General features: G+C 41.7%; 1 protein-coding gene across 2 annotated transcripts in view; it reads left to right on the top strand.

The window, feature by feature from the left end:
* The first annotated feature begins 2,200 nt into the window (after positions 1–2,200).
* The window catches only part of SLC24A4 (solute carrier family 24 member 4), a 94,732-nt gene continuing 74,808 nt past the window's right edge, over positions 2,201–22,124 (top strand). For both annotated transcript variants that reach the window (XM_074584177.1, XM_074584178.1), the window contains exons 1-2: positions 2,201–2,357; positions 4,549–4,659. In XM_074584177.1, the coding sequence (XP_074440278.1) occupies positions 2,201–2,357; positions 4,549–4,659 (268 nt within the window). The remainder of the gene's footprint in view (positions 2,358–4,548; positions 4,660–22,124) is intronic.

The raw sequence follows: 22,124 nt of genomic DNA, 5'->3' as shown, positions 1-22,124 counted from the left end.
GGTGATAAAAAGCCACGTGAAGAATTAGCTCTCAGGCATTATGAGAGCTGACAGGGCATGCAGTGGCATCTAACTATGCAGTGGCATCTCTGCTGACACGGCCAACCACACCTTTACTGGAGCTTCAAGGTCTTCAATGAAAAACCAGTCCACTATAAATAACAGTCCTGATCTAAAGAGCTTCAGTTGCCTTTATCCAGCTTCCCATGCCTCTGCATCTAATTAGCCTGTAAGTTCTTTCAGGCAGGGATGGCTTTCATCATTATGGGTTCAACTGTGAGATTTCCTACGTGGCCATGGAGAGAAATAAAGGGACATAAGCTGACTTGTAATCTTCTCTACTACCTTTTTTGTAGCAGGCAAGAGCTTTCAGAGTTACTTTTCCCCTCTCAGCAGCTATAAAGAGAGGAGAATGGAGCATGCCTTAGTGCTGTTCTTCTAACATGCAGTTGTTTTCCTGTTATAACGTAAATCCGAAAGTCAAAGGCCCATCAGAGCCTAGGCGCTGCCGGAGCCTGAACAGTTAAGGCACAGAAATTTCTGTAGCTATGTGCATGCAAGCAAGCAAGCAAGGAGGTTAACACAACTGGTTCTCTTTGGTTCTCCAGTTTGACTAACCCCTCTTGCACCTGAGACAACTGGGCAACCTTCAGCACAAATCTAGAGTGGTTTCACATGCCGTGTGTACCAGGGCACCCTGAGCACTGCGCAGCCGCATCTCAATATGGCGGATATCGTTCATAAACATGAGAAAAAACCCACATTTGCATGAAGATGGGAAAACACAGAAGATTAGTGATATTTTATTTGCCAAGATTTGCTTTTGTAGGCTAGGATATTTGTATTATAATTATGACAGCATCAGAAACAATGCCAGATATGAAGTGTTATATGTTCTGAAGTACAAGGAGAGAGATTCAGGGGGAATCACCTGAAAGGCCTTCCATTGTAAACCAAATGCTGCATTGAAAAGAAAATCGGATGAGTCAATCCCATGTCGTCTACACGTGCTCCCTGACACACACTGCATTTCTGGATACCTGGAAGGAACACAGAACCGATGCCTGTGTTATTGTAGAAAGTTCCCAGAGCTGTTCTCAATGGCTAACAGAAATCACTTAGCATAAATACCAAATTTTAGTTTGAAGTGCCATTTCCCCCCATGGAAGTCCATCTGAAGTGCATCCTCTAGAGACAGGTGGAAGAACCCAGGTGCCATCAACACCCGGCTGGCCTCTCACCGAGGCATCCCAGCGCCCTCCCCCCTCAGCCCCGTTCCAATGGACGCTCTTGCCCTTGAGGGCCCTGCCCGCCATCTGCCCAACGGCTCCTGCACCTCAGGTACCGCCGACCCTGCCCTGCCCGCCATCTCCCCAACAGCTCCCGCGCATCAGGTGGCGCCGGCCCTGCCCACAGCCTGTTCCCCTCCACGCACCGATAGCCCCACGAAACGCAACACCAACACCGGGTAATTCCTGTGCCGTTTAGGGGAAAGGATTAATTTAGCCAGTTAATTCCGCCCCCCCCCCCCCCCCCCCCCAAAGAGGCGGGGGAGGCGAGGGTACATGCGCGTTGCCATGGGTGCCGGAGGAGCACCCAGAAAGTTGTGGGAGAGGGGCGGGGAGAAGGGGGCCGGGCTGGGCCGCCCGCCGGGGCTGACTGGCCGCTCGGCGCCGCGCTAATAGCCCCCAGGCCAGATACTCCCGCGGCGGCTGTTTCGCCCACCTGCCGCCATCGTCTGGCGGAGGCGGTAGGGAGGAAAGGAGGGAGGAAGGAAAGGGATAAACTTTAAACTTGGCTGGGGCGGGCGGGCGGCGAGCCGCATGGATGCCGCCGTCCCTCGCTGCTGACCCACAGCTCCCGGTACGCTGTGGGGAGGCTGCTGCCAGAGGAGCGCCGGGCGCCGCCGCTCCGCTTCCTACGCCGCCGGCCATGGTGCGTGTGGGGCGCGGGGCTCGGCCCGGCCCCTGAGAGCGACGTCTCAGCCCCCCTCCTCCCGCCCCCGGTCTGCCGCCGCCGCCGTCTTCCCCGCGCCCCCGCCCGCCTCCACCTGCCCCTCTGCTCCGCCGCCGCCGACCTGAGGCTCTGGGCATCGGCTTCTCTCCGCGCTGCAGCCCGCCCGACATGGAGCCGTCTGCGGGAAGCCGCCGGGAGTGATCCCGTCTTTCCCACCGACCCCTCGGCGCCCGCGCTCGCTCCGATGGAGCCGGACGAGACGCCGCTCGCTCCCCCGAAGACCATGCTGCTGATGCTGAGGAAAGTTCGCAAGAGGCGGGAGATGCTGCTGCAGCAGCTGGGCTTCATCTGCGCCATCCTCTTCTTCGTCTGGTGCATGTCCAGCCTGCTCTCCAGACTGGGTGAGTGGCTGTGCCGGCGGGACTGGCGGACCCCGGCGGGGCGGCTGGAGCGGTCCCCGGGGGGCTGCCGCCCTGGGGGTTGGCGGGCTCAAGCTGTTCCCGTTTTGAGTTTCTCGGTGGAAGTACCCCGGCGGGCGGGCGAGGCGGGGGGAACAGCGCGGGTTCCTGAGGAGAAACCCCCCGCGCCGGGCAGGTGCATGGCCGCAGCCCCGCGGGAAGGAGGCAGCGGCGTCGCTGGGCGACTGGTGGCCAGGGGCTGCCCAGCACCGAGCCCGCCGGGGTGACGGCCCGCCGTGCCTCTCGGAGGGCGTCGGGTCGGGAATCGGGGCAGCTGCCGGCCTGCGAACGGCCCTGAAGTAGTTTCCCCTCCGCCGCGGCATCAGAGCTGAACCCTCTCCAGCCGCTTGTGGTCCCCTCTGCAACTTCGGGCCGCCTTTCGTTTTTATCCTTGGGTTGTAAACCTCCATCACCTACAACTGCTTCTTTTCGCCATCTTTTCCCTACAGTCCCCCCTAAACTAGTGCGGATACGGCAGAAAATTCTGTATTTTAAGCAAGGAACAGTGCTAATCTCATGTTTTATAGAGAGAGTATGTTGCATTCTTTGTGCAAGTGCCGTGTTGGTAAACCGATGCATTTATAATTAACTACATCACTCCCCTTCGGTTGTTTGTTTTCTTTTCCTGCCTGCTGGCACAGTTTGGGCTATAAGTGTGCAGCTTCAGGCCCTCTTCCTGCAATTCGCTTTGCATCCCTCAGATACGAAGTCTAAGGTTGCTGGGACAGCACACGGGTCTCTAGGTAGGACTGCCAACAGTCGTTGAGGGTTTAAGAACAAAATCAAACTAAGCCCAGATCTTAGGTCCATGTTTAATGTAAGAAAATGAGATTTTAGCAGAATTAGGATGGGTCATCTGCTTAAATTAAAGATGCAGTTAAAGTGTGTGCTTTAGGGAAGAAAAGATCCGGTGGAACTTGTCATGCTTTCTAAGGCTTTTGTGGTCAAATTATTGTCTGGCTCGTTTGAGATATAGCTAGGATGGCAACTATGCATCCATATAAGAATTCAGTGTCTTAGACCGTATTAGCATATTGCTCATCTTTGAACTTTCAAATTTTTTTTAATTGTGGTTTTGGAGTATACTGTTGCTTTCTTTATTTAGAACTGCTGTTTGTCATGCCTATTCCTTTTTTTTTCTCTCCTATTTATTTTCATAAACTTACTGGTTTGTGAAAGCATGTAGTTGGGGTATAGTTAAGTTTACGTAGTTTGAGGGGGTTATTTTGTTGCAGATGACAGTTTTCCAGAACTTTTTTAGATTTACATGAAAAATGTCATGACTAATGAAAGTTTAATCTCCTGGGTTATCAACTAAATCCCTCATAACCTAATTTTTGATGGTATGCTGCATCAGGTATTTTTTTTTTCAGCTGGCTAATTTACAGTATATTGTATCCATAAACACTGACCATCTGTTATAATTGTGGCGTCAGAATATTTTAACAAATACTCTAGCCAAACTAACTTCCAAGCTAGACTTTTTTTTTTCTTTTTGCAAGAGTCGCTGTAACAAAGTGCAAGCATTACATGATGACTGAATATAAAGTCTAAGATCAGCCGTCGGAGAATTTTTTTTATTATAATAATGTTCATTTGAAATGGATAAGGTTCAGATGGAAGTGATTTAATTAAGAGGTTCTATTCTTTGTTTAATTATTATAATAGCATACCCTGCATCATAACAAGTGCTCCTTCTGTACTCTATTCAGCAAGTTCCCTTGAGAACGCTTCTGGAATACGAGTTTAGGCAAAAGCGCCATTGACTTCTAAAGAAGTTTGTTTTTCTTAAGATTTGTGGGGATTCACAGTGCAGTTATTTTCCATTTTCTTTGACAAGTTATGCAGGGATTAATATTATCAAGTATACCAAACACTGAAAAGATCAGCCCCTGGACTCAGAATAAACCAAAATGTGACTGGAACATGACCATAAGCATTTCTATTTTTTAAGAAATCAGTAATGTAATATGTGCAAGTGCAAATGACTAAATGGAAGTGTGATTGTTGCTCATGTCAGCATAGCTGGGCTGGTTTCATCTGTAGGAACTGCTAAGTGTTGAGCTAAGCCCAGTTAAGACAATGCAGGAAAAGATTAGTGACAGTGGGCATAACGTTTTTCTATTTAATATAGGCCAAGAATCAACTGTTGGAGACAGACGCGTTTTGTCAGAAATATGGAGGAATAGAAGGTTGATGGCATCACCTAATGGGACACATGAAGAAAAGAATTGTACAGATCCAGGTAAGACAGGAAAACTTTGCAATGTCTTATGAGCTCTTGAGATGTATTGCGTGGTGCTGTCATGACCTATGCATGCAGTACAGAACTATCATGCAGTGATATGTTAGGGGAACCATAAAAGCGTCAAACCTGAAAAAGAGCAGGACTGTTCTGAGTAGAAATAAGGTTTATTGTGCTATATAATACCATGAATTTATCTATCAAAGGCAAAAGTTAATGTTCAGGTATAAGAAAGTTTTGCGGTCATTATGAAACTTGTGCTGACAATTTGATTTCTCTAATTTTGTTTCTTTTGATGATTATCGCTGTCTAGCTGATGCTGTTTATACTGCACTGGTAATGAGAGGTGTACTGTTTTTGAAACTCTAGGTGGCTAAACATGCAGTGTTTGAGATACCATCTGAGCACAGTGTATTCAATGTGTTTGTTACCATTATAAGTTTAATCATGTTTTGCTAGTTTAATGATAAACTATGTATTTAGAGTAGGAATTTATATTGTGTGGAGGGGGATGATGAGGTAAGTAATATGGAAACCCTGGAATCCACTTTACTTCAGGATATCTGTCTTGGCCAGGCGATAATAATTGATTGAGGGCAGGGGTAGATGACGCATTTTAACATCAGTGTTAGTCCACAATGCTTTCATCTTCCCATCTGTCTTTCTAGTGTGTATTTCCTTTCTCTCTCTCCTTGCCTCTCTGTGGTTTACGGTGTGTGGGAGACGAGACATTTTGCCAGTGGCACTAGCCAAATTAATTTGAAGTTCAGATTTTTTTTATTTTTTAAAAATATGACTCTTTGATCAACTCTTTTATGACAGCAGAGTCTGTGCCTTCTTGCAAACAGTGACAGCATGAGTTCTTGGGTACTGTCAGCCCCAGGCACTAGAAGAGTTTGGAGCAGTACTTACTTCTCCCCGCCTCAGTTACCCATTTGTTATAATGCAGAGGCACCTATTGTATAGACTGAAGATCACTATGGTATTTGTGCACTTCTGAGAGGAGTGGAAGAACATCGCACAAAGTATGTGGGTCCAAAAGCATTAACTGTATCATCTTGATGTCCAAGAGCTTCTCTGTGCTTCTGTTAGGAACTTTATGGGTTAGTTGTTGTCTGCATCTGTAACCTTATGATGCTGTTGATTTGTCTGTCAAAGTTGTTCATAAACAAGAAAGAAGACAAAAGTGACCTTGTAAACATGGAATTATTCTTGATGATTAGTCAGAAAATACTGTTCTTTCCCACTCCTTTTTAATTTTTCTCCACATATGTGGATGCATCAATGTGGTCATGTCTGGACACATACTTGTCAGCACACTTGGAGCCAAGCAAACAAAGGCCGCAATATCATAGAAAGCTGGATCAGAAAGATGCCCAGCAAAGTTCTTGATGGGGATTTCCATTTAATATGAATGAGAATGTTTTTTGCAATGATGTGATAAAACTGCCAAGGGAAAACATATGTTTATGTTAAATTGGAATACTAGGAGCAGTTTTGACTTCTCCAGATGTTTAGAATAAATAGCTCAGCTCCCTCCATTCCTCTAAAATTGTAAGATTAGTTTAAGAACAATTGTAATAAATAAATACAATCAGGTCATTTTGATGGGCTTTCTGAAATTCAGGTCGTTGAGATGCACTTTTTTCTGTAACCACAAGAGAGGCCCAAATACGCCTCAGGATGCTGAGGTTCTAAGAAAAGTATGATGAGGCTTGCATTAAATTCATGATTTCTAGTCACAGTGCTGGAATTAGCCTTTCTTTTTAAAGGTGTTTCTTCTGTTAGAACGCAGATTTACAGATCAAATATGTCACAGGATTGCAATGGTAACATTTTTCAGTCACTTCCTGTTGTTCTGCAGTTATGTACAGCTTATCTCAGTCTATCTTCTGCAGCTGAAGGGGGGATTTAGATGCTGCAAGATGTGAGATAGCTGCAAATGAAGGGAGCATCTGAAAATATCTCAAATTGATGTTTGTTGGAGAGGAATGGGTCTGTAAGAACCCATGATTGATATTGCTCAGTAATGACTTCTGTAGGCTTAGGGGTTTTTTTTGGGAGGGTATTTTTTCTTTTTGGGTTTTTTCTTTTTTTGGTGTTTGGTTTGTTGGTTTTGTTTTTGGTGTGTTTTTTTTTTCATTCTTGTCTGGTAGCCAGAGATTGAAATTTGCCCTGTAATGAGAAGAAGGTACAGTGACCTAAAACCTATCAAAAAGGAGCAAGTAGAATAGCTCATCTCCATGGGAATGTAGCTTGTGTAAACGCCTGACTACATCTGAGGAAAGTAGTCCCAGGAAAAGTTGTATCGAGATTGCATAGAAAATTGGTGAGAGAGTGTGGATTTTCAGATGGAATATGCAAGTTTTCAGTCATGAGCTTATCCCAATGTAATGAAAATCTCAGGAATGTGCTGTCAAACACTTTAAATGACTGGACTTTATTTCTGGTCTCTTTTTTTTTTTCTAATCTTTAGAACAAATAGTTAATATGTATGTATGTTGTATGAATACAGTGGTCTCTGTAAGCTCCTTTATGAGAAGTACTTTTTCTTACTGATGTCATTTCTGTATCTGCCTTAAGCACTGGGGACCCTACAAATGCATGTGTGTGTACGTGGTATTATAGCAGTTTTCTTATGTTATGTGGATATTTTTCTATGTGTGTTTAGGGTACAAGAACTTCATAATACCTTGGGAAATGCAAGTTCTTGCTGAGAGCCTGTTAATCCTTTGTGTCATTGCAGTGCTATTGCTGTGCTCCCTCTTTATTAGCTTCCCACACAAGTCTGCAGCTTTACTTCCCTTTTCTCAAAGGCTTTCAACAAAGTTAGTTTATTTACCACTTCACTTCCTTTTCTTACATACATGCAAATAAAAAAAAAAATCCCCAGTTTTCAGAAATTGCAGCCACAGAAGTTTGTAAGACAGTGGTAAGCAAGGTTCACCCTTGGTCACATACCTTGGGAGAAAAACTCCGTAAGCTTCCAGAAGTGATGTTTAAAGCCTGTAGAAGCTGGTATCTACTAGAAGCTCGCATAATCTGCACTGTCTGAGATTGTCTCATTTACTGAAGTAGGTAATCTTGGATTGTGTTCTTCTGGAAACATTAGTAATGCTTCTGGGGCCATTGTGTCAGAACAGAAAAAACTTTGAAGTCTTGGCAATGCTGCTTTTTAAAAGAACCCTGAGTCTCTGGCAAAAGAAAGGAAAATCTGTGTGTATGTGTGTATATATATATATAAAAAACTAGAGGAGAAAGGTTTTTCTAACATTTGGAGGTTAGAAGGACTGATATTCATGAATATCTTAAGAGGTGCTACACATTTTTTCTGATACTATCTGTACTTCCTTATGACTGCAGGGTAGTTGCTATCTGTCCCATAACAGCAGCAAAGGAACTGTGGGTCAGCTGCAGAAAGGAGGTGGAGCACTTGTGAGCGCTGAGCCAACCTCAGCTCTAGTCTGGACTAAGACCAAATCCTCACCAAAGTTAATGTGTTGAGTAGCATTTTTTCCATTAAAGATCCTTCCTGGCTTGACACTTCCCCTTTTGCTGGAAGCCATGAAAAGATACAAGTCTTTATGTTGTCCTGGAGCCAGGCTGGAGGGCTTATAGATGGTATGTAGAAGGCTCTGGACTTCAAAAATTTCATGAGAGCCTGGGATTTTTGAATTGTGAATCTTATGTTTATTTTGTATTGAGTAACGCTCTGGATGGCTGCAGTGGGTATCCCTCTTTGAGGGAAACCAAACTACCTTTTCTTTACAGCTCTGGGTAAATGTCTGTGGAGGAGGGGTTGATCCAACCCTCACTGAAAGCAGAGCGATCAGAAAGGGAAAGTAGTTGTCTCTAGCATCTTAACAGATCCTCATTAGTTTGCAACCAATTTTTTTTGCCTTATCCAAGCTCTCGCTTCCATCTGCCATCAGCTCGCTAGCTTGCAGTGCCATCTGCCCAGCAAGTCTGATTTATAGCTTCTCTGCTCCAATGGCTCACCTCTTGTTTCAAAATGTTCCCATGACTCCATGTCCTCCAGAACTCCGAGTAACGTTTCCAGAGCAATTACAAGCTGGGGTGACTGGATAGTGTGGTGTTTCTAACCATCTGACTCCACTGGGTCGTGTTAGGCTGTTAAAGCAACTGTTCTGGAGTCCTTTCAGTTGTGAATATTTTCAAGTAATCCCTGTATACAGTACAGAGAATATTTAAACTACTTGCTGTGAATTAGAAATGTATTGGAATATATTTCCATTAGTCTTCTCACACTAGTCAGTGAGGTGTCTTGTAACTGAAAGAACCGGTGGGGTTTTCTGTCCAGTGGTTTGACAGTTGTGGACCGTTCATGAGCTACATTGATTTTAAATAGCTGGGGATTTCGTTCAAGTGTGCTCTTCTCATTGTTATCGGTGGGTAAAGATGAATTGTGGGCTGGGGGAAAGGCAGGGGTTAGCATTTCTTTCTGAGACATGCTGCCTTTTCACTTTAGAATTAAAAGCTGCATTCTAGCAATGCTTTCTGTTTTTGCAGTGAGAGAATCAGTCCTCTACAGTGAAATAAAGTGTTTCCCAGCAGTATGTGTATAACTGAGTTCTCAGTTACGATCAAAAGTCATTAAGTCTGTGTATATTTTACACCATTAGTTATAACCTTGGGGACTCATGTAGGATGTGATGCATTGTACAGAAACTTCAAAAGTCTTACACAGTTTTGTTAACATACCACAGAGAGTGCAAGAGCCTGATACTTTTTCTACAAAAATCGATGACGGTGTTCTCACTGACTAGGGGAGACAGGACTGACTCTTCAAAGTAATTTTCCAAAAGGATAGAAAATGCTATTTCTTGTACATTTGTAGTAAAGACAGTATTGTAAACATTGATTTCCATAAATTTTATTTAACAAATGCAGTGCTTAGTTAAATGCATCATTCTCAATATGCTGGATTGACGTATTCGTTTTTTTCTTAATCCTTGTAGTCACCTTGTTGTATAAGATAATGAACTTCATGTAATAAATACTGATCTAAACATACTTTTGTTGCTGGTGGAATATGTCGTTTTGTGCTGATGGAAATTCTCTTTAAACAATGCGATAATATGTATTTCTTTTAAACAGTGTGCTTGTGATCTTACCTAGATCAAACTTCTATTTTGTAGCAGGGATAAGTCCCTTAAACCTCCACTCTTAAGGCAGTGATAATAATAATAATAAACAACTGTAACCCTTTGTTTCATGAACAGTCTAAATTGATTAGCTCAGCATTACCTGCAGGTTCTCTTACTATGCATTTGTACAGTACCTAGCACAGGAAGACCATGGTCTCATTGAGGTAATACAGACAACAACTGTGTTATTTGCGAATATTCCCTTTTGGCCTTTTAGTCAGACTTGCTGTCTGTCTCGATGCATAGAAAACGTGCAGCTGTTGTCGTGTGATCTATTTATTGATAGTGCATACATTTTGATTTAAAATGTTTCTTTACTCCAATGTCTTATGCTCTCAAAGATGAGGAAATTTACCAGCCTTAAATATCCTGTTCTTGCGTTGGTCTAAGAGGAAATGAAAATTGAGGAAAGGTGTAAGAAACAATTTCTTTGTTGCTTCATGCATATGGTATTCACATAACATATAGGTGCAGTGTCCAGCGAATGTCTGTGTATATAGGCACAGATGCACAAATTTATGTAGTGGAAAGACTTACTAACTGGCTGGCATTTAGCTTATTTCTTAGCCACTTGTCATATGCTTGTGGGGTTTTATTTGTTTCAGGTTGGTTTTGGGTTGTTCCCTGCCCTCCTTCCCCCCCGGTGTGTCTGGACTCACTCTTATCCCTGTAGATGCTGAGCGGTAAACTTTATTGATTGTGATCTCACTTGGCTGGTTTCTGTTTCCAGGGAGAGAGAGACGTGTGACAATTTAAAACCACTTTTAGCGGACTAGTTGAGGGCAAATGACAAACGTTTAATGGCAAGTTTTTCTTGTGTGGCTCCCAAGGCCTCCTAATCAGAATTCACACCTAGGTTTAGGTTGTTCAACCTAGTGTTCTGACACTCTTTGCCTAGCTTATTGATGTGTGTATTAAAAGGGTTGGCAGGTAGATGTCATTGAAGTTAATTGGGAAAAGTGTTTTGTTTATTTTTTTGTGAACTGGTGTAGGAAATGTGCTTTGTTCAAAGCTAGAATTTAAAAAATAACCAGCCTTCTCTCTGAGCTGTTCATTTTCTAGCAGTGTATTAATAATGGCATGCAAAATAGTAGAAAGAAATGAGACAAACATTTCTCTGTGCTTTGGCTCAACCTGCTAGCGTCGTGCCCTGGAGAGCTGAGAACAGAAAACGAACTCCAGGGTAATTTATCCATTTCCCCAGGTCTAGGTGCCAACATTGCAGGAAGTAGTTTAACACACAGTAAATAAGTGTCTGACTAAAATGCCATGTAGAGATGTAATAAACAAGGGCAAATAAACAAAAAGATATACTATTTAATATATTACTGTATATTCTTAAACCTAATAAAAATGTTACTTGATATAATCTTTATTTCATATGACTCAGATTTATAGTTAGTTTTGGTCCAGTTGAAGCACACTGTGGATAAGGACTTTTACAAGCTAAGTCTGAAATCAAGAAGCAGGCTGGAAATAAAAATCAGTATTTCTAAAAAGTAGCAGCCTCATAGCCAAATTTAACATCTGTGGACACAGGCCCTTGCTTTCTTTGAAGGGAACAAAACAGCCAGGTTGTATACTCTGGAGTGGTAGACTGAGATCTAAAGTTTCCTGTATTAGCCCAGCTCTAATATTTAGATGCCTGCCTATATTTCAAAACACATTAACTAAGCATTTCTCAAACATTAATGTAGTTATCCTGCAACATCTCTATTTCTGTGACTGCAGACAACTCAGGCAGACAGCAGCTGTGTAAATTGGTGACGTGAGGTCAAATAGGAAATATGTGGTAAAACAAAGAATCAGATCCAGGTACCTCAGTCCTGATACAGGCTCTCCTGCAAAGATGATGTTTGAACAGAAATTTGGTCTAATATGACCTCCTGAGGCTCCATCCAGCCTGAGCTTTCCTGTGATCTGGTACGGAAACCAAATGAATTACATTTCACTCAGGACATCTTTGAAATCCTGAATTGAGGATTTCAAAATCAAAGTTAATGAGACTTGGGCATGCAGATCTCCATGGTATCACTGACTGTCTCACACTTAACGTGGGATAATGTATGTGTATTTAGGTCTGTTCTTCACTGGTATAACCGTGCAGATTGGCCTTTCTGTGTGGAAATCGCCTCCATTTTCCACTCAGAAAATTGTGCTGTTGGTGTAAAATCTGTGTTTAAATTTACCCATCCTTATCCATGGCAATTTCACTCTCACTCCTTGCTTTTTACCTTATTGTCTGTGACATGTCACCATGTACTGTAGTTGAGATAGAAAATGCTGCTTTGTATCATGCATAACTGTTACCACACCTCACTTTACTGTTGTAGGAAGCAGGTTGAAATGGCATTATAAATCAATCTGTAATCATTAATCCATACTCTTGCAGTCGGCTCAGGACAGAGTCTTCATGAGGTGCTGGATTGTTTGATAGATATTAAAGCTCTGCATTCATTATTTCATCTCTGTGCTCTCGGTGTCTCATCAGTCCATAACTTGGACAACCAGTGTGGAGGATTCAGGCAAAACTGGACAAGCACAGAACTGGGCTGCAGGGAAGTAGATTGAAAAGCACCTGGAGGTAGAAAAAGGTCACCAGAAGCTGCAAGAGGGATAGGGGAAGTTGGGATTTGGAATTGGGTGGTAGAAAGATTATCCAGTCATGGAGCCTGGCATTGGAGGACAGGTGAAAGGGGCACAAAGATGTGAGTGGAGGGAGGCTGAATTTGGGTAATGAACCATGCGAGAATCCTGGGAGTAGCAGGGCAAGGAGGCAGGCCCCGGGGAGTAGTAATCAGAGAAAGTGATAAGAGGTATGCAAAATCAAATTGCAGTGAGAGGTTTGGTTTTGGTTGGGCAAGGAATCTAGAAAGAAAAGCAAAGGGAGTCTCTAAAAAGGACTTAGGTTACAAAAGGGTTGCTTTGTGTTTGGCACACAAAACTGGAAGCATTCACAATTATACACGTTTTGAGTTATGTTTTAGTTTGGGTGTTTTTTTTTTTTTAGCATGGATTGGGTATCAACAAAGAACCTTCTCAGAGCTTATATCTAGATGGTGTCACTAGTATAAAGCAATTTAGAAAGCTTCACCAAAACTGGACCCTCCTGAGTCTCAACTCTGTCTCTCTGAATCTCAGTGTTTGTTCTGAGAGTCAAAATGACCAATTTAAAAATACACTTAGGCACAGTGTGCAATTTCATTACAGTAAATTGAATTTAAACTTTGTTTTGCTAAAATTTCTAAGAACCTTCATAATTGAATTATTTTTTTCAGAAGTTACAAAATTTTATTGTATATATCTATTACTGCGCCTTCCAGCGAGCAAGAGGATAATTTAGACTCTGCCTGTTCAGTTGCCATACGTTCTTGCTTGTTGGACTATTCTCAGAGATTGCCAAAATGTGATGAACTATTTTTCTCCTGCATAGGATGCACTCACTTGTTCAGTGGGTTGAGGGTAATATGACTGGACCTATTGCACACAGGTATTTAAACCTTTGAATAGCAAGGTGTAAATATTCACAGATGGTGGGCAACATTTAAACTCTGAGAACGGTAGGGTTAAAGTCGATGAAATATCAGCGTGTGCTTTGAATTTTGTGAGTTCCTAGCCCAAAACATAAACTCTCAAAGAGAGAGGCATTTGTTCTTTAGGGCTTCTGGGAGCATATCAGTGTTGGTGTACACTGCTGTAACTCCACCGTGTCATTGCAGCCGTGACAGTTCTCAGCAGCTGAGGTTCTGCCCTACAGGTTTGTTGCTGGACGGTGAGATGCTGTTTCTGGTTTAGTTCTTCGGTGAGAATCTTCTCTCTTTAAATACTTTTCATGCCTTCATAAAGGTTGCATTCTTTGATTATGTCACGCTTCATTAAATCCCTCTGCAGGATCTTTGGCTGCTGTTGTCTAAAATTGTAAGGCTTTTTCTTACCTTCGTAAGCCTTTCACAGGCCTTCCTCTTCCCTGTTGCTGCTAGCCTTTGTCTGCTTCCTTTATCTGCACTGAAACTTTGAGATGAGTTTCCAGTGTCCATTTGCGTTTCCTTGTTATTTTTATGTAGCCCCTTCCAGATTAGTATGTGAGAGAAACTATCTGGAATACTATAATTATTCTTTTCTGAACCTCACGGCACGCTCAGGAGATCGACCAGCCAGGACTGGCTAGACAGGGAAGAAGTCAAAGCTGGCATATTAATTAGTCCTGTTTCAGTTGTGCACAGAGGCTTTGCTGGTGGAGGGAGAAGAGGAGGGTCACTATAGAGCTATAGTGTTTTCAGTCCTTGTTGTGTGATGCAGCGACAGTCCTTAAGAGCACCTAATGGAAATGGACAAGGAAAAGGAAAAAGAAGACAGAAAAAGACAAAGTGACTTGCCCAAAGTCTGCAGAGAGGATCAGTTGCTAAGCTGTGTTTTTTTCCCCCCCTTAATCACAACTTGTAGCCATACTAAGTTCATTGAGCCTGGAGCTGTTGCTGCTCCCACCATCATGACTTGACTCCTTTATTATGCTTTTTTCATGAGAAATGTAACTTTTCAGAGTTGAGATGGTTTTTCCCCTGCTGTAAGTTTTTACAAAGCCTAACATGGGGCACCAAGACTAGTTACTAGCATAAATGGAGCGAGGATATGCCCAGAACTGCTTCGGTATGCTTAATGTTTTTGATTTACTGTGATACCTAGAGGCTGCCAAATGAAGTATCCAGCTTGCCCCTAGGAAGTAAAGTGGTTACCACTTTGCAGCCAGTTATAGCAGGTAGCTGAATGCTACCTTACAAAGCAATTACCATTTCTCCTTCTCCTCCACTTAGAGGGAGAAGGACTGATGGAGGAAACTTGGAATATATAGATCTCTTCAGTTGCTCCCACAAGGGGGTGAGGAGATGTCTGGCTGGCCCATCTGTGGGCCAGCTCCTATCCACAGAGAATGGGGATGAAAAATTGTGACTAGAGAAGTTGCAGGTCTCTGCTGTGGTGATGGTTCTACCACTGGGGAATGTTTCTTTGGGACCACTGTGTGAGGGGGACTGTATAAAATACTGACAGTCCTTTGCCATACCAGGGATAAAATGAGCACCTCTTGTTGCTTGCAGGCGCTGAAAGAGGAAAGAAAGGAAGAGTTCAGCAATATTTCCTCATGTGTGAGCAAACCTCTGCTTGAGCCTGACTCAAAGGTTTTTGAATATTTGGGTTTTTTTTCTTTGATTGAGGGGTGGCGAGGCTTTGTCTTGGCCGTAACTGACTTTTGACTCCAGAACAAGTACGTCAGATTTGAAGTTAATGAATTATGTTTTTTAATTCTGTATGGATTTACTATAGTTATTTGGTTGTCCAGGATTGATTAGTAACAGCACCTGATGGGTGAGTTCTTAGTTGGAGAGACTATCTGGGATCATCTCCAGAACTGCTTTAATCTGTGGATATTCAGGGCAACTAAGTTTAGTAAGTACTACTTAGGTAATTAGAGTTTGGAGCTGGGCTGCTTTCTCTGCAAGACAACAAACTGGTAAAGGGAAACTAGTCAACTTAGTTCAGTGTTATCTTTGGTATAGCACAGAGTTTGGTCCCACCCGGCTCAAGAGTTTGATATTTTTTTTTAATATGTTATGGGGTTTTGACAGTAGAAATAATATTACTCTTCATGTAATCATGGAGGTAGCAAAACTAGCACAAATTGCTTATGTTGAAAGGAGTATTTATGACTGTTTATGAAACAATCACAGCATTCATTTTGCACTCTGGACTCAAGAAAAAAATGCAGGCTGGCTAAAGAATAATTAAGTCTCTGATAAATAACTACTTGTGAGATTCTCTACACTTAACCGTTTCACCAGTTTGTACCCATAGATGTAGGTACAAGACCAATTTGCATATTTGGGGAGATGTTACCTTGAAAAAAGGACAGTTGCCATGATCATACGAGCACTTTAGGGTCTTAAAAAGTACTATGTTTCTATAAGCTCAGTGGCTTTTGAAATTGGTCAGATTTGGTGGAATGCATGAACTTATTTGCAGAATCTTTTGGTTTTGTTGGACACTTTCAAAATTTGGTGTTTTCTCCCCTATTCCAGCCCATGCAGGGTTGAATGCTATGCAAGTGCCACCAGCGTTACTATTCTTCTGGGAAGAGATTGCAGAAGGGATGGGAATAGTGATGCACATACTATATGCTTCTTAATGAATTGTCATCTTCACAAGTAAAATTCTTTCATCTGATGACTGATTCGAAATATTTTGGTCTTACCATATTGACTCGTGACTGGACTCTTAAGGTCAAGGCACTGGTGTGCAGCTCTGAGGAGGAGAGATTGCACCTCTGCCAGAAGCTTTTTGACGGGGACCCAGCTGTGGTCTGTGGGTCAATTCTGTCCTTCTCCAAAGGGTTTTCAGCTGTGAGGGGCAGCACATCTGGTAGCTTGTGGAAGAGTTGAGGACCTCCTGTGTCCAGCGTGTAGGGTGGAAAATGGCTCTGTTGGACAACCCTGGCTGTGTGCCCCTCTGTGCTAAGGTGCTTAGCCCTGTGACATCATGCTGTGCTCAGGCTCTGGTAGGGGGTGACATCTTGTGATTCTGGACTGCCTACAGATATGACCCCGAACTGACATCTTGATTATTATCATAAAAAAGCAGATTACCATCTGTTTTGTTTAGAAAACTAGGTTCAGTCACTGTACTAAGTGGAGAGAGTTTTTTCTTCATCTTGTTTGGAGTATTTACAAAATCTTGTTTCTGTTTTTGTAAGTTACAGATGGCTATCTGTCTGTTGTTTTAATGACTATTTTAATGTAGTAGCTGAAGTTTGCGATCAGTAGTTCTGTGCCTTGACATGAAATATACGGGGCTGCATCATAACCTTATACACAGCTCTTTATTACAAGAGACCCAGATCCAGTGTTTCAGCGTGGCACAGAGACGAGGAAATCCTCAATTCTAGCTGTGGCTGCAGCAGTGACTGGCCTTTGTGATTCCCCTCCCGCCCCCCCATATTCCTTTACTCCACAAAAAATACTTTTTTCTCTTTTTTTTTCCCCAGGGTGCAAAAAATTACTTGAACACTAGTGGGGAACCTAGATCCCTTTATCCTTCTATAAATACTATCCAGTTAGATTGGACTCTGAACATGAAAAGCATCTTTATAATAATAAGCCTTGTTGTCCATAGAGAATGAAGATGATCCTGGCTTTCCCAGTGGTAGATTTGCACCTGCTTAGCTGCCACAGTATAAATTCTGATTCAAAGTGAGTGTAAGTGTGCTGTAGCTTGACAATGAGGCATCTGTTTCTTATCCTCACATTATTCAGTTCATTGCTCTGATTATTTCTTTTTTTCCTTTGCAAAAATACCTTTCCTCCTTTTTGGCCTGTAAAATTTATCTTTAATATGGGATAAACAAATGGATTGCTTGTTTTAAAATTGTGTTATCAGATTAGGCATTTACAGGAGTAAATTCAAAGGTTTACAGTCATTATGTTCCCAATGAATGCATTTATATTCTGCTAGTAAATATATTTGTGTCTTAAGGAAACAACAGTTATTCTTTTCTAAGGGTTATTACTAAAAATGATGTTTCCCTTCTTTATGTACGTGGTGTAGCATACCCTTCCGTGACTTGCTATTTTCATTGCACAGTGACTTTATACACTTAATCTTGGAGAGGCAACTTGGATCGTATTATTTAACAGCCGTGGATAAAAGCCTCTTGCAATTATGAGATTAACCAGAGTTACACTATGTTTTGATTCTTCCTGAAGTCTGATATGTGAATACATCCATGCTTTGACTGGACACGTGTTTGACTTTTTTATTTTCTCTCCTTTTTTTTTTTTTTCTTTTTGCTTTGGAGAGAAATTCTGTTAGGTGAAAGATTTTTGAAGAATTTAAAAGGCTTAAATTCCATGGGTGTTCCTTCAGATGCTGCTAGGAGTGCCAGGCAGCTTTACCGCTGCAAAATAACAAAAAACAAGAATAGAAATTTTTTCTGGCGGTTGAGCTGTATGGTTTATGTTTTATGAGAAAATAATTCAGATCATTTGATTTTCTTTGAAAGAAACTCGGGAAAGAAGTGTGCGTTTTCTCCCTTCTGTGAAAACATGCAGTCTCCAATATATGAAGATAGAAACACATAATTAAAGTTGTGAGGAAAAATCATACTGCTGTGAGGTATTTACTGATGACAAAAATCTCTAAAATCCTCTTTTTTTGTTGGTTTGGGTTTTTTTTGTTCTTTCCCCCTGCTCCCCTTAGCTTACCAAAATTTAATGCTAGCTGTAAAATAGCTCTGGCTTTTTAGAGCATGATGAATTTATTTGTACTGAAACATTTAACTTTATGATGCTAAATAATTTTATGGGGGAAAATATCTGTTAATTCAGATATTTGAAAATAGGACCAGGTTGGCTTTCATAAATCAGCACAGCTCGTATTTCTTGATGTTGTGTAACGGCTATTGATGTGATGCTAGAATTTAAACTTCAGAAAAAGCTGATTAATGTAAACCTCCCATGTAGCGTTGAGGACAGGCTGGAGTGACATCTCAGCTGACGTGAAATGACCCACACAAACATGGTTGCACTTCAGTATTACAGAAATTGTCCTCTCTCTCAAAGTTAGCCTAAACGTATGACTAGATTTAGAGGTTTGTACTTACTTTGGGTGTTTGGATTAATTTTTCATTTAATTGACATCCTTTTTTTCTTTGTAATCCACTTTTTGGAAATAGAGACTGTGGAATGGAGTTTTGCAGCACACAAGCAGCAGTCCCTGCAGGGCACCATTTTTGCCTCAGGACAAAGCTGTCTAGAACTGGAATTTTTTTTACAATACCCCATACTACAGTGCATTCACTTCTGTTTGAAGGCCAGATTTTTAAGTATGCACACTGTGGATCAATGGTTGATCAGGATTTCACTTGGCTCTGTTCAGCAAACATTCTGATTTAGTACATCATTTCTGCACAACTTTACAATTAGACATGCAGTTAACCTGGAGTTGAAGTTGTTGATCTTCTCAAATGGAGATATCTCCAATGCCTTGAGCATCCATCAGGAAGCATCATTCATATTTCAGCCTGTGTTCAGGTAAAATGTGACTTAGACTCATGCAGGAATCAAGGTTTTTGAGTGTTGGGTTGTGGGTTTTTTATATTTCAAAGGAGTATTTTAGTGTGGTGGCCCCACTGGCCCTTCCTAAGCCACTGTTTACATCAGTAGGACTTCTCTCCCTACACAGCAGATACAGCTTTGCACTGCTACATCTAGTGGAAGCTTGGATCTTGCTATTATAACCTGCATGTGGGTTCTCTGATTTACATCAGGGCTGATATGCTCCTAAGATGCACTGCTACTTGCAGTGGGGAATGGAGATTTTTATATGTCTTTGTCTATTATATTTACGTGATCTGTAAAGCTAGTGTGTGAGCTGACCATCTAATGACCTTTAAAAATGAAGCCTTTGAGGAGATGAAGAGGGATTTGTCAGTTGACAGATTTGTGCTAGCAAGCTCCAGGTTATTTACGGAAGTCTGGAATTTTGTGCTCTTGGATTTAAAGAATACTGTGTAATTCAGATCAAAGGCAAAGTATTAAAATCTTAATTCCACTGAGGGAAATATCCTTTATTTTGGCATTCTCAGAGAATTCTCAGAATTATTGTTAATTCGTGTTACTAATGCACCTTATAAAAGAGAAAAAAAATTAGTTTTCTCTTAATTTATGGTGAAACCGTTTTTCTTTCACAGCAGGACTATGTAGCAGTCTGTGAAGCTTATTCGTCATTTTAACAAGTGAAACTCCATTCTGATATTAAATCATACAAAATCACAGAGTTTGCTGTCAGGTGTTTTCTCCCCTAATTACATATCCAAAACATTGACATGCTCAATTTTATCGTTAAAGTACTGGAATATCCCTGTGTCATCAAAATGATTAGAGACCATATAGATAAGTAGGAGGAAGGAGGGGAGCCAAGGGAAAGGACATTTCAAAACTATTATTGTTGCTGTTCAAGAGGAGTGTTTAAATCAGTACAGATGGAAGATGCTAAACTGAGTTCCTGTGGACTTTTACAACCAGCTTAAAATTCATGGGTTATACATCTGAAAAACATCACAAGTGAAACTAATTTGCCTGGTGGAAAGCAAAGTAGCTATTGCTTGAAGTGTTTCCCTCTCAGAGAGGGAGATGATGAAAATTAATGACTTCCAGGCAATCTTCTTGTGCTATCTTTTGCATAGAAGTACCTTGCATCATGGTAGATGACTTTGGGTAGTAAAACAGAAACTGTAAATCTTTGTTTGTTGTCCTTGGCCTGTGGAGAAGTGCCAGCTGACATTGGCAGGTGTTGTGTGTGGTCCGAAAGCACTCTTCCCCCCCCCCCCCCAAATTAATTTCCTTACCTATTTCTGTGTATCCAAAGCTATGGAACTGACACGGTCAGCTTAGTAAAGCAAAATATTATTGTAGTGTGAGTTGTACCCATCTGTAGAAATTGCTTCTCTGACAGTGAAATAACTGGCTATATTACTAAAAACTAATTGATTCCATTCTCATTAAAGTCATTAAGGAAAATTCCCTTGAACAGGAGAGGGAAATGGGATGCAGAGTGGGATTTTAAGGGCCTCAATACTTACATATAGACAGATTCTCTGTGAAATTTTTGGAGTAAAGGTTCTGAGTTCTATGGATCTCAGTTGGAGTTAGATGTCTGGCAGTCTCACTAAGTGCTTCCTTAGGTACCTGGAGATCTTGGCATTTCAACAGTAGGGGAAAAATTAAGGAAAACTTTCTGCCATGTTTTAGAAGAAGTGTATTTTCTCTCTGGAGTGCTGTAGGTCTCTAACTCCAAATCATACCTCCAGCACTCCCAGCGAAGTCGGTGAGGACTTCTGAACACAGACTGGGGTTTCAACAAGTGCCTCTGGTAAGGTTGGGTGAGTTGCCCTCACTACAGAATCTTTGACGCTGCACACAGGAGCTCTTGAGATCGGGGACGGTGAAGCAGCAGAGAGCAAAAGTCTCTGACTGTAGAGGAAAACTCATGTTCAGAAGTTCGCAGTTCTTGTGGAGCAGGTGGAGGTGTTTTGCCTTGCTAGCGGCACTTTCTCCCTCCTTTTGGACTGGCTTATTACTAAATGTGCAAAGATGCAAAGCTGTTGCACTGCATGAATCAACTTTAGGTCTGTAGTTGAGATAGTTATAATCTGTACCTTTTTTTTTCTTTCAGGCAGAGATGGTAATATCTTGAATTAGTGACCAGTGAGATGTGAGAGTGCTAGTCTGGAAGTTGAAGGATTTAGGTTTGACTTTTTTAAATGAAAATGGCCATAGTAACTGTGGCTTGTGCTAAATTCAATCTTACTGAGACGAGTAAGGAGTACTTTGAGCATACCTAATTGATTGAGCCTCTCTAGGGGCTTTGGCAGATTTTAATGCTGTTTTACCCTGTTAGTGGAGAGTAGTGTTGCTCAGGTAAAAGCTAGTTGCCTCTTTCCCCAGCTGAAAGTAACTCTGCGCAGGTGAAATTGCCTGGGGAACCTGTGAGATAAACAGGGAGATGCTGAATTCCTGCTTCCTCTGGGGATAGGTAACTGCTAGTGCAGACTTTCTGCATCATTTCTTCAGACTTATTTACTCAAGTTCTGTATTAGTCTGGGTTTAGCCCTAAATTTGGTGGTTCCAATCTAATCCTCTGTGTTGCAGGCCTTGCTTAATGGAGCTTGAGCTAAAAATACTTTTCTGTCTCTCAAAAGTACAAAGAAGTTGCATGCATCAGGCTAAGATGCTGTGCTGCAGTAATGGAAGCTGCAGAATGCTACAAGCAGAAAGACAGTCATAACCACAGAATGCTCAACGCTAGGCAGTTGCCTGTTCTCAAGATACACTTAAATTGTTTCTCAAATTGAACATTGTGTTTGAAATAACTCCTCTCTGAAAATATTTAATGACAAAAATGACAGACCTTTCAAATGACATACCAAATCTTATGCTATAGCTATTGTATCTGCAAATTTAAAATAATATTCACCCATTCAAAAACAGTGGTGTGTTTTGTTTTTTTTTTTTTGAACTGCTGAATATTTGGCTCTTCAGAAAATAGTGAGCACTTAGCATTAAGGGTCTGGCTCCCTGTAATGCCTATCATGTTGGTTGTTCATGATGAGAGTAACTTCCATGTGACATCAGCCATTTAAAATTCAGACTCTTAGTAACACAGACCGTGTTTATCCTCAGTGCGGACAAGCATCACAAATACCTTGCACACTGAGGGTTGGATGAATTTGGTATATCTTACTTTTCTGTT

The sequence above is a fragment of the Larus michahellis genome, chromosome 4 (assembly GCF_964199755.1).
Source record: "Larus michahellis chromosome 4, bLarMic1.1, whole genome shotgun sequence".
NCBI lineage: Eukaryota > Metazoa > Chordata > Aves > Charadriiformes > Laridae > Larus > Larus michahellis.
Note: the sequence above shows the minus strand (reverse complement) of the source record. Positions and strands in the feature narration are given on the sequence as shown.